This window comes from Oncorhynchus tshawytscha, linkage group LG08 (assembly GCF_018296145.1).
Source record: "Oncorhynchus tshawytscha isolate Ot180627B linkage group LG08, Otsh_v2.0, whole genome shotgun sequence".
In the NCBI taxonomy this organism is placed as follows: Eukaryota; Metazoa; Chordata; class Actinopteri; order Salmoniformes; family Salmonidae; genus Oncorhynchus; species Oncorhynchus tshawytscha.
Genome location: NC_056436.1, coordinates 63,210,074 through 63,222,529, shown reverse-complemented (window position 1 = coordinate 63,222,529; position 12,456 = coordinate 63,210,074). Strand labels below are relative to the sequence as shown.

Sequence of the window (12,456 nt, the reverse complement as noted above, 5' to 3'; positions counted from 1 at the left end):
CTGTCAGTCTGTCCCTACCTATCAGTCTCTGTCAGTCTGTCCCTGCCTATCAGTCTCTGCCAGTCTGTCCCTGCCTATCAGTCTCTGTCAGTCTGTCCCTGCCTATCAGTCTCTGTCAGTCTGTCCCTGCCTATCAGTCTCTGTCAGTCTGTCCCTGCCTATCAGTCTCTGCCAGTCTGTCCCTGCCTATCAGTCTCTGTCAGTCTGTCCCTGCCTATCAGTCTCTGTCAGTCTGTCCCTGCCTATCAGTCTCTGTCAGTCTGTCCCTGCCTATCAGTCTCTGTCAGTCTGTCCCTGCCCATCTGTCCACAGCTCTGATGTCTGTGTGCCCTCTGTTGCCTGATCTGCCTAATGACATCGTTGTGAAACATTTCCATTAGCATTTCAATTCTTTCTTATGAACATTTTATCAACTAGTCTTTGAGATATTAGGCTACTAGGGTTCTTACTTTGCGTTTTGGTGTACTGAAATATACTCTGATGTCAGTCTTTTTTCTGCCATTTGTCTACCTGGCTGGCTGGCTACAGACACACATAGTGTGCAGGTTATGTACAGTAGGAGATGGGCTTCTATCATCTATAATCTTCTACCATTCTATATGGGCTTCGATCTAAAAGGTAGGTAGCTAGTCAGCTAGCAAATGTGAAACAGATTTGACAGCTGTGTGAGTTCACCATTTACACAACGTATGCTGCAAACTTTTGTACTTTGAATATAGTTTATGTTTTATATTGGCTGGCTTTCAACAATAGCTGAATTTGCAGAGCTAGCGAGCACCAATTCCGTTTCTGTGGTGTTTGCTATTATCTTTGCTATCGTCAGTTTACTCCAAGATCGGCACACAGGTGCTTCAAAGTCCCCTAGAGAAAATGTAGCTTTTGCAACGAGACCATTAAAGATGTTTAATACAACGGTAGAAGAGAGTGTAGTTCTGTTCAGTTGGGAGTTCAGTTTATCTCTAACCTGATCACAGGGACTTTGAAGCACTACAGCTGCATGCTGATCTTGGAATAAACTGACGATAGCAAAGATTCCATCTTTGACAACGCCACATAAATAGAATAGGTACTAGCTAGCTTGCTAGCTAATGTTTGCTTTGATTTGAGCGCTAGCTCTGCAAATTCAGCTATTGTGTATGTGAACCCTGCCAACATAAAACAGCATCGCTATGGTGCGATTGACTGGATTAACCTCACGTTAGTTATGTGCATTGAGTGCTTTTCAAACGGTAGACACTACCCTCTGTTACCTTGCCAGGTAAGGAACACTACATTGCATTGCTAGCTTCTCTCATTGACTCAAATTCAAATAGCTGCAAACACTGGTTGATGTTACTGTAGCTAGCTAGCAAACATCAGCTAACCGCTAGCTAACATAGAGTGACATTAAATTTAATGCAGCGAAAATGAAGACTGGTGACGGTTATAAATGTGTTTTCTTGTATTGAGTGGTAGAAGAACAGAAATGTCTAACATATCCTTTGTTTGAACAACTTACTGGAGGTCAGCCACCAACAACACTGTCAGATTTCCACACGTGCACAGTACCTGCATCATGTGCCACTGCTGGGGGGTGGGAGGCAGTGGATCAAACCATTGTGAGACAAAGGGAGGGAGGTCGCACTCTTTTGAAACGTAAAAACGCGCTATTAAGTGTCTATAATCAGCTCAAGTGCTTTCATTGCGTATTATTAATATTATTGAAATTACATAGTTATGTACAGTGATATTACAGTGATATATCGGGGGTCGTGTACCCCCTGTCCCCCCTGGGATGTCCGCCTATGCTGACACCACGCGATTCTACCTTTTATTACCCTATCCTTGAAGCATTTTAGAGGCATCTTGACACAATATATCAGTAAAAACGTTATCAGTGAAGCAACATCTCAAGACATCAGGTTAAAGCTTGGTCACAAATGGGTCTTCCAAATGGACGTTGACCCCAAGCATACTTCCAAAGTTGTGGCAAAACGGCTTAGGAAAAAAAAATGTCTTGGTATTGGAGTGGCCATCACAAAACCCTGACCTCAATCCCATAGAACATTTGTGGGCAGAACTGAAAAAGTATGTGCGAGCAAGGAGGCCTACAAACTTGACTCAGTTACACCAGCTCTGTCAGGAGGAATGGGACCACTTATTCCCACTTATTGTGGGAAGCTTGTGAAAATGCTGCGCAAAACGTTTGACACAAGTTAAACAATTTAAAGGCAATTGCTATCAAATACTAATTGAGTGTGTGTAAACTTCTGACCCACTGGGAATGTGATGAAAGAAATAAAAGCAGAAATAAATCATTCTCTCTACTATTATTCTGACATTTCACATTCTTTAAATAAAGTGGTGATCCTAACTGACCTAAGACAGGGAATTTTAACTAGGATTAAATGTCAGGAATTGTGAAAAACAGTTTAAATGTATTTGGCTAAGGTGGATGTAAAATTCCGACTTCAACTTTATCTTCTTACCTCTGCCGAAGCTCTCCTGCTGTGTTCAGGTACCACTAGAGTATTCCCATTGCTGCCCGGGGCTATAGTAGAACCTATACTCATTCTGGGTCCAACTAACATGTACCGTTTGTCTCCGGATCGGTACTGGATGCTGTGGCACAGTGTCCCGTCGTAATTCACATCTTGTAAATACTTGGAGGAATCGTCTGGGGCTTTGGAGCACTGCATTACAATCAACACGATGATACTGATGATAAAAAGTGCTGAAACTGACCCCAAAGTTATGATCAAATAAAATGTAAAGCTGTTCTCCTCCTCGTCTTTTACTGCGCTTTTAACATCAGAAGCTGCAAAAGCCTCTTTGGGCTCCACAACATTGATAATCACAGTAGCTGTTGCTGAGAGTGAAACGTTCCCATTGTCTTTTACCAGTATGACCAGTTTATGCTCAGCCTCGTCTGTCTCTGTGAATGACCGAAGTGTCCTTATCTGTCCTGTATAACGGTCCAAAGCAAAGAGACTGTGGTCAGTAACTTCCTGCAGTGAAAATAATAACCAGCCGTTATATCCTATGTCAGCGTCATAGGCTCTCACTTTAGTCACCAAATGGCCTGCGTTCATATTGCGGGGAATCTCCTCCACACCTTCAGCGGAACCGTTAGCGCTGACTGGATACAAGATCACTGGAGCGTTGTCGTTCTGATCCAGAATGAACACGTCTATTGTGACGTTGCTGCTTAATGACGGAATTCCAGAGTCTGTAGCTACAACTTGGAATTGAAATGTTTTTAAGGTTTCAAAGTCAAACCTTTTTAGCGCCAAAATGTTTCCATTTTCTGAATTTATGTTGAGGAAAGATGTCCATTTGTTCTCGTCACCACCGTATCTCAGAATATGATATGAAATAAGAGCGTTTTCATCTATGTCACGATCTGATGCACTTACGTAAAATACTGAGGCGCCTGGGTCGTTATTCTCAGTGATATAGAAAGTATACGAGCTTAATGAAAACTCTGGATTGTTATCATTCACATCTGATATAACTACGCTTATAGTCTTTACAGATGACAGGGGCGGCTGGCCTGCGTCTTTAGCAACTACTGTTAGATCATATTGTGATGATTTCTCTCGATCCAGTGTTGACTTGGTGACTACAGAATACATGTTGTCCTGTAAAGACGGCATTAATGTAAATGGTATGTCCTCAACTAAAGAGCAGATCACTTTGCCATTAAGACCAGAGTCTAAATCATTAACACTGATTAATGCTACAGTGGTGCCTGGTCTAGAATCCTCGGGGATTGCGTTCGAAAAAGACGTCACCTCGATCTCAGGTGCATTATCGTTGAGGTCAATAATCTTTACTGTTATGCTTTTGTCAGTTGTCAGAGGGGCAGATCCTTTATCAGTTGCCATTATGTCAATCTCATAGCTGTCTTGTAGCTCGAAATCGACCAATTCTTTCACAACTATCTCACCCGTATTCGTATTTACATCGAAAAGTTTACGAATCTTGTTTTTTACCATTTTACCGAAAAAGTAAAGGACCTCGGCATTCGAACCCTCGTCTAAATCCGTGGCATTTACTTGCACGACTGTCGTGCCAATAGGAGCATTTTCATTCAATGTAACTGAGTATAACTCTTTGACAAAAACAGGCATATTATCATTTACATCTAAAACATCAATAACTATTTCCACAGTCCCAGACCTGGGAGGTTTTCCTCCATCAATGGCTGTGAGTAGTAATGTATGTCTTTTCATAGCTTCTCTATCTAAGGGATTTAGTAGATTTACAACAGGAATTTTACCTTCCCTTCCTCGATCTTTAACCTCCAAACGAAAATGGTCATTATGACTGAGTTTATATTGCTGAACCGAGTACTGGCCACCATCTGGATCAACGGCAGCTTGCAGCTGAAATCGTACACCAGGTAAAGCGGACTCGTATATTTCTAACCGATTCTCTTTCTCGGGAAAGCTGGGAGAATGGTCGTTAACATCTAACACCTCCACTGAGACATAATGGATCTCCAGCGGGTTCTCTAGAACGGTTTTCAGGTTGATCAAGCACACGCTGCTCCGTTCACACAGCTCCTCTCGGTCTATTTTTCGGTTCACATATAAGATGCCGTCATTCTGGTTAACCTCGAAAAGAGGCTCGGTCGAGCCAGACACGATTCGAAATCCCCTCTCCTTCAAGGTGCTCAGATCTATTCCAACATCCTTAGCTATATTCCCCACGACAGTTCCTTCCTTAAGCTCTTCAGAGATGGTGTATCTTATCTGTGCAGATGCTCCGCTCCAAAACAGAACCAAAGCAACCATGTAGGTGACACTCTGCCGTCGCTCCCGCCATGCCCCGCATCCTCTTTGTTCCATGTTTTCAAGACAAATAGCCCTAATCCACAGCACTTCCACTATTCCTTCATTTGTGACCGTTGTCTTTCCAGTATGTTCGTCAAATACCAAAACGAATAAACCAACAATAGTCTTATTTATGTCAATTCCAGATCTTATTCTCTCCACGAACATGCACGACTGTATAACTCCAGGGACCGATCAAACCTACCAAACCAGCCAGGAGGAGGGCTCAAAAGCATGACGATAGTATGTCTACCAGAAGCGCTATAGTTGGGTACTGACACCATGCGATTCTAACTCGCATTGCGCTGTTGTTTAATAATGTTAGGCCTACTTTTACTAGTCCAACCCACCCAGAATGCTATATTGGCACAACGCACGAGGGAGAAAGGTCAGCACAAGGTTAGAATAAAAATTGTCAAAGACTCCAGTCACTCAGGTCATAGACTGTTCACTCTGCTACCACACAGCAAGCGCTAGGAGAGCGCCAAGTCTAGGTCCATTCATCAAATGTCCACCCGGACTATTTACATTGCCACCCCCTTTGTTTTTACACTGCTACTCATCGTTTATTATCTATGCATAGTCACTTTACCCCTACCTACATGTACAAATGACCTCGACCAAGCCTGTACCCCGCACATTGACTCGGTACCGGTACCCCCTGTATATAGGCTCTTTATTGTTATTTTATTGTGGTTCTTTTCATTAAATGTTTTACTTTAGTTAATTTAGTAAATATTTTCTTAACTCTTCTTCTTGCTCTGCATTGTGGGTTAAGGGCTTGCAAATAAGAATGTCACGGTAAGGTCGGCAACTGTTGTATTCTGCGCATGTGACAAATACAATTTGATTTGATTTGATTTTGATGACTGGACTGGCAGACCCATAATTCACATATCGTAAAGGTTCCCTTAAATAAACTGTACTGAAGCATGCAACAAGTCTCCTATATTTAAATAAATCATGCTATTTATGCTGTCCTTTTTTGGGGACAACACTTCATTATGCAAACAGCGTATTGAATTCCTAGAGATAGATAGAGGACTGTTTTATATATCTGTGCCACTATAGCGTATGTGACAGCATGGGCAGCGCCATTGAAGCTACAACCTATAGGAATCTCCAGCTAGTTGACTACTTTGGCTACTTTAAAATGGCGGAAGCATGGTGGAAGCACTAAATGGTGCTGCCCATGCTAAAACGTCCGTTTGGCCACTAGAGGCCTCTATCATTCTCTATGGTTGAATAGCCCAACGTTTCAGCACCACCGTGGTGGACAGCGCCCTGCCTGCCCTGAGCGGCAAGACCTGATTGTGGTGGTGGGGAATAAGCAGGTTAACTTCCACGTGCCAAGCTCTCAGATCATGTTACAGACACAACCCTCTGATTTTAAAACATCATATTTGACCAACTCACACATAACCCTTTCAGTCAATTAAATATTAAATACATACAAATACAATGATAGCGTATGCAATTCTAAAACTCAAGCTTATTATCAGCACTACATGTCAATGGTCAGGTGTAAGAGCATTGTGAACTATAAATTCGTTTTCATCTCCTTACCTCTCCAGAAGCTCTCCTCCTGTGTTCAGGTACCACTAGAGTATTCCCATTGCTTCCCGGGACAATAGTAGAACCTATACTCATTCTGGGTCCAACTAACATGTACCGTTTGTCTCCGGATCGGTACTGGATGCTGTGGCACAGTGTCCCGTCATAATTCACATCTTGTAAATACTTGGAGGAATCGTCTGGGGCTTTGGAGCACTGCATTACAATCAACACGATGATACTGATGATAAAAAGTGCTGAAACTGACATCAAAGTTATGATCAAATAAAATGTAAAGCTGTTCTCCTCCTCGTCTTTTACTGCGCTTTTAACATCAGAAGCTGCAAAAGCCTCTTTGGGCTCCACAACGTTGATAATCACAGTAGCTGTTGCTGAGAGTGAAACGTTCCCATTGTCTTTTACCAGTATGACCAGTTTGTGCTCAGCCTCGTCTGTCTCTGTAAATGACCGAAGTGTCCTTATCTGTCCTGTATAGCGGTCCAAGGCAAAGAGACTGTGGTCAGTAACTTCCTGCAGTGAAAATAATAACCAGCCGTTATATCCTATATCAGAGTCATAGGCTCTCACTTTAGTCACCAAATGGCCTGCGTTCACATTGCGGGGAATCTCCTCCACACCTTCAGCGGAACCGTTAGTACTAACTGGATACAAGATCACTGGAGCGTTGTCGTTCTGATCCAGGATGAACACATTCACTGTGACGTTGCTGCTTAGTGACGGAGTTCCAGAGTCTGTAGCTACAACTTGGAATTTGAATGTTTTGAGGGTTTCAAAGTCAAAGCTTTTCAGCGCCAGTATGTTTCCATTTTCAGGATTTATGTTGAGGAACGATGACAATTTATTCTCCTCGACACCGTTTCTCAGAATATGATATGAAATAATAGCGTTTTCATTTATGTCACGATCAGACGCACTCACGCGAAAAAGTGAGGCGCCTGGTTCGTTATTCTCAGTGACATAGAAATTATAGGGGCTCAGTGAAAACTCTGGACTGTTATCATTCACATCTGATACTACAACACTAATGGTCTTTACAGATGACAGGGACGGCTGGCCTGCGTCTGTGGCTACTATTGTTAGATCATATTCAGAATGTTTTTCCCTATCCAGGGGTGACATGGTGACTACAGAGTAAATATTATCCTGTAGTGATGGCATGAGTTTGAAAGTTGTGTCTTCCATCACAGTGCAGAGAACTTTCCCATTGAGACCAGAGTCCAAATCATTAACACTGATTAGCGCGACTGTGGTTCCAGTTCTAGAATCCTCGACGATTGCTCTTGAAAATGATGTCACCTCAATCTCAGGTGCGTTGTCATTGAGGTCAACTATCCTTATTACTACGCTTTTATCTGATGTCATTGGTGCAAGTCCTTTATCCGATGCCTGTATGTCGAGTTCGTACTTGTCTTTTTCTTCAAAATCTAGCAATCCTCTCACAATGATTTCACCTGTTACTGGGTTCAGATCAAAGAGTTTGCGTAATTTACTATTCACGCTATTGCCAAAAGAGTACATTACTAAACCATTTGGCCCCTCGTCCAAATCGGTGGCGTTTACTTGTACAATTGTTGTGCCAACAATAGTATTTTCATTCACCAATACAGAGTAAGCATCTTTTGTATAGACAGGCGGGTTATCATTGATATCCAGTACATCTACAGTTATTCTCATGTCTCCAGATCTTGCTGGTTTTCCTCCATCGATAGCTGTGAGCAGCAATATATGGCTCTTTACAGCCTCTCTATCCAGTGGTTTATGTAATATTAATATCGGGATTTTGCCATCATCACCTCGGTCTTTAACTTCCAAACGGAAATGATCGTTGTGACTGAGTTTATACTGTTGAACTGAGTATTGTCCACCATCAGTGTCGAGAGCAGCCTGGAGCTGAAATCGCGCCCCTGGTAAGGCTGACTCAAATATCTCTAACCGTTTCTCTTTCTCAGGAAAGCTGGGAGAATGGTCGTTAACATCTAACACCTCCACTGAGACATAATGGATCTCCAGCGGGTTCTCTAGAACGGTTTTCATGTTGATCAAACACACGCTGCTCCGTTCACACGCCTCCTCTCGGTCTATTTTTCGGTGCAAATACAAGATGCCGTCATTCTGGTTCACCTGGAAAGGGGGCTCGGTCGAGCCCGACACGATTCGAAATCCCCTCTCCTTCAAGGTACTCAGATCTATTCCCAAATCCTTAGCTATATTCCCAACGACAGTTCCTTCCTTAAGCTCTTCAGAGATGGAATATGTTATCTGTGCTGAAGCTCCGCTCCAAAAGAGAACCAAAGCTAACATTGCCCAAAGCCTCCGTCGTTGCTCCCACCGTGCTCCATGTCCTCTTTGTTCCATTTTTAAAAATATATTTAGTCCAAAAAGAATCCACAGCACGCGACACTATGCCTATATTATTAACGAAACCTTACCCATAGCATTCCCAAATAGGATCATAGCTCATTATTCTAATAAAGCCTTTTTAGTTCCGTTCAAGTGAGTATGAAATATCTCCTTGTTGCTTACGACCCTTGTCAGCTAGCTACTGAATGATAAACCAACTAAGGGGAGGATGCAAAAATGTGACGTGAGCGTTGCTTTCAAGAGCGTTATTCTAGTTAAGCACTGACACCATGCGATGCTACCACACATTGATTGCATGGTTGTGTAAAGGACATTGGCTACTCCAGCACCAGAAGCATGTTTGGCACAAACATACAGAGACAGACAATCATAAATATACACTGTGTATATTTATGGCTAATATTATCTACCCAGCAACTGATACAGATTTACAAACATATCAAATGAAGCATGTCGCTTTATCTGCACGGTATATGTTCTCCTGCAGAGCTGCGAAACATCCGAGCATTTCAGAACCACGCTAATGCACAGCGACACACAACGAGGGTATAACGCTGCGTCCAAAAAACACAGCTCTATGGCGAAACCACTTTGAATTCCTTTTAGATTGATTTAGCATGTCCCACACAAACTATTCTAAGGCAAATATATGGTATAAAAAGGACACTTGATGAAGTACAAAACAGAAATGCAAGACGATTCCCTCCATCCTGTCGTACATTACAATACTAAAACAAATACACCAGTACACAAACCTAAACAGCAGAGCAAGTGTTTTATTAAATGCCCAAGATAACATGATTGTATTGAGACACTCAATGCACTGTACAGTTCAGTCTACATGGTTTATGAGGACCATGTACGATGTATGTGACTTGTATAAAAACGTTTTCATCTCCTTACCTCTCCAGAAGCTCTCCTCCTGTGGTCAGGTACCACTAGAGTATTCCCATTGCTGACCGGGACTATAGTAGAACCTATACTCATTCTGGGTCCAACTAACATGTACCGTTTGTCTCCGGATCGGTACTGGATGCTGTGGCACAGTGTCCCGTCGTAATTCACATCTTGTAAATACTTGGAGGAATCGTCTGGGGCTTTGGAGCACTGCATTACAATCAACACGATGATACTGATGATAAAAAGTGCTGAAACTGACACCAAAGTTATGATCAAATAAAATGTAACGCTGTTCTCCTCCTCGTCTTTTACTGCGCTTTTAACATCAGAAGCTGCAAAAGCCTCTTTGGGCTCCACAACGTTGATAATCACAGTAGCTGTTGCTGAGAGTGAAACGTTCCCATTGTCTTTCACCAGTATGACCAGTTTATGCTCAGTCTCGTCTGTCTCTGTGAATGACCGAAGTGTCCTTATCTGTCCTGTATAACGGTCCAAGGCAAAGAGACTGTGGTCAGTAACTTCCTGCAGTGAAAATAATAACCAGCCGTTATATCCTATATCAGCGTCATAGGCTCTCACTTTAGTCACCAAATGGCCTGCGTTCACATTGCGGGGAATCTCCTCCACACCTTCAGCGGAACCGTTAGCGCTGACTGGATACAAGATCACTGGAGCGTTGTCGTTCTGATCCAGGATGAACACATTCACTGTGACGTTGCTGCTTAGTGACGGAATTCCAGAGTCTGTAGCTACAACTTGGAATTTGAATGTTTTGAGGGTTTCGAAGTCAAAGCTTTTTAGCGCGTAAATGTTACCATCATCAGAATTAATATTTAGGTAGGATACAGTAGGAGCGTCGCCATCACTTTTCCAAATGTTATAAGACACACGAGCGTTTTCATCTTGGTCTCTATCTGATGCGCTCATGGAAAACACAGACGCGTGTGGGGCATTGTTTTCCGGTACATAAAAAGTATACTGACTCTGAGAAAACACAGGACTATTATCATTAACGTCTGAAATATGGACTGTGATGGTTTTGTGTGAAGACAGTGATGGGAGTCCTTTATCAGTACAAGTTATTGTCACTGTGTACATAGGCTCTGACTCTTTGTCCAATCTGCTTTTAGTAATCAACGAATACATATTTTTCTGAAAAGACGGTTTTAATTCGAAAGGGATGTTGTCTGAGATTGTACATATAACTAAGCCGTTTTCACCAGAGTCCATATCAAACACGCTGTTAAGAGCTACCGCTGTACCGGGTCGTGCATCCTCGGGGACTTGGCTTGATAGGGACGTCACGTCCATCTCAGGTGCGTTGTCATTTACATCTTTCACGTTAATAACAACACTACAGTGACCAGTCAATGTAACCGGACCTTTGTCAGAGGCCTGCATGTCAATTTCATAAACACTCTGCTCTTCAAAATCTATTAATCCTTTTACAGTGATCTCACCTGTAACATCATCTATCGCGAATAAATCGAACGCTTTGTTTTTAAGACTGTTATCAAAAGTGTATATAACCTGTCCGTTGGCGCCATCATCTATATCCGTGGCGTGTAATCTTAGGACTGAGGAACCTACGGGAGGATTTTCATATAAAGTTACCGTATACACCTGTCTGTCAAAGACTGGTGCGTTGTCATTGACATCAATCACATGTATTGTTATATTGACTGTGCCAGATCTTGCGGTCTCACCGCCGTCAAACGCAGTCAAAATCAGTCGAATTTCAGGTTTCTGCTCTCTGTCTAGCGGCTTTTTCAAAATCAGAAAAGGAATTTTATCCTCACCGCGAGTTTTAACATCTAAGTCAAAGTTATCGTTTTGACTGAGAGTGTACTTACGGAGACTATTTGCTCCAACATCAGGATCACGCGCAGCGTCAAGAGGAAAGCGCGTTCCTTGCAGCACAGCATTCTCTGCTATCTCTAAGCGTTTCTCCTTTTCTGGAAAAATGGGAGAATGGTCATTTATATCCGTAATTTCAATCTCAACATAATGTATTTCCATTGGATTTTCGGCGACGGTTTTTAGGTTGATTAAACACACAATGTTTTTCTCACACAGCTCCTCCCTGTCGATGTTCCTGTTCACATACAACACGCCATTATCTTGGTTTATCTGCAAAAGACCTTCCTTAGAGCCAGATACAATCCGAAACCTTCGCTCCGCCAGTATATCCACACTGAACCCCAAATCCTTTGCTACATCTCCCACATAAGAACCTTCTTTCGACTCCTCCGCGATAGAATATCGTATTTGACAATAAGCTCCACGGGAGAAGCACAACAAAAATATAAACCACAGCATCGCCCAGTGAGGCGCCTCTCTTCTCTGTCCGTCTATCATTTTGACAAGCCCTGTTATTTTGGAACCATTACAGTCCGCTTCATCCAGAAAAAGCAAGGTGCCAAGTTCATCCACGAAAAAGATTCAAGCAAGTATCCATGCGGATGGTATTCTCCATTTCAGAAAGCAAGTGCCCATTTCACTCGACTCGAATGATTTTTAATGAGGCAACACGACAAAGGGAGGGAGGGATTCAAACTAAATGCATGTTTCTAACACTGAAAAGCAGCGACACCACGCGCATTAGGAGAATGGGTTTCATGCGCAGCAACTCAAACCGAAACATAAATATGTGACGTGTCAAATAACACTTTGAACTGAAAAGTGTTTCAGAACAATTGTCGTGGACAGCGACCACTTTCAAATGTGGTGTTGACGCCTGATCCTCTGATTTCAAGGACAGACCCTGTGAGAGGTGTAGGTTTGTTAAAACGCCAAAGCCATA

The 12,456-nt window shown here is 42.6% G+C and overlaps 3 protein-coding genes across 5 annotated transcripts in view; all 3 read right to left on the bottom strand.

The window, feature by feature from the left end:
- LOC112256118 (protocadherin alpha-C2) overlaps window positions 1-12,456 on the bottom strand; it is a 198,456-nt gene that overhangs the window by 180,463 nt on the left and 5,537 nt on the right. The window contains exon 1 of one of the 3 annotated variants that reach the window (XM_042325768.1): window positions 2,469-5,010. The exons of the other annotated variants lie outside the window; for them this stretch is intronic. Coding sequence (XP_042181702.1) covers window positions 2,469-4,985 — 2,517 coding nt within the window. The 5' untranslated portion in view covers window positions 4,986-5,010. Of the gene's footprint in view, window positions 1-2,468; window positions 5,011-12,456 lie in introns of those variants that run through there. 3 annotated transcript variants of the gene reach the window in all.
- LOC121846953 (protocadherin alpha-8-like) lies at window positions 6,372-8,933 on the bottom strand. The gene has a single exon (XM_042326125.1). It carries the CDS (start codon window positions 8,745-8,747, stop codon window positions 6,372-6,374), a length of 2,376 nt encoding a protein of 791 aa, XP_042182059.1. The 5' UTR covers window positions 8,748-8,933.
- On the bottom strand, window positions 9,588-12,178 carry LOC112256123 (protocadherin alpha-7-like). The gene has a single exon (XM_024429133.2). The coding sequence runs from the start codon at window positions 12,009-12,011 to the stop codon at window positions 9,645-9,647; it is 2,367 nt and encodes a 788-aa protein (XP_024284901.2). The 5' UTR covers window positions 12,012-12,178; the 3' UTR covers window positions 9,588-9,644.

Bases quoted from the DNA above. Each gene is read 5' to 3' on its own strand.
- LOC121846953 (XM_042326125.1), bottom strand. From the start codon at position 8,747: ATGGAACAAAGAGGACATGGAGCACGGTGGGAGCAACGACGGAGGCTT.
- LOC112256123 (XM_024429133.2), bottom strand. From the start codon at position 12,011: ATGATAGACGGACAGAGAAGAGAGGCGCCTCACTGGGCGATGCTGTGG.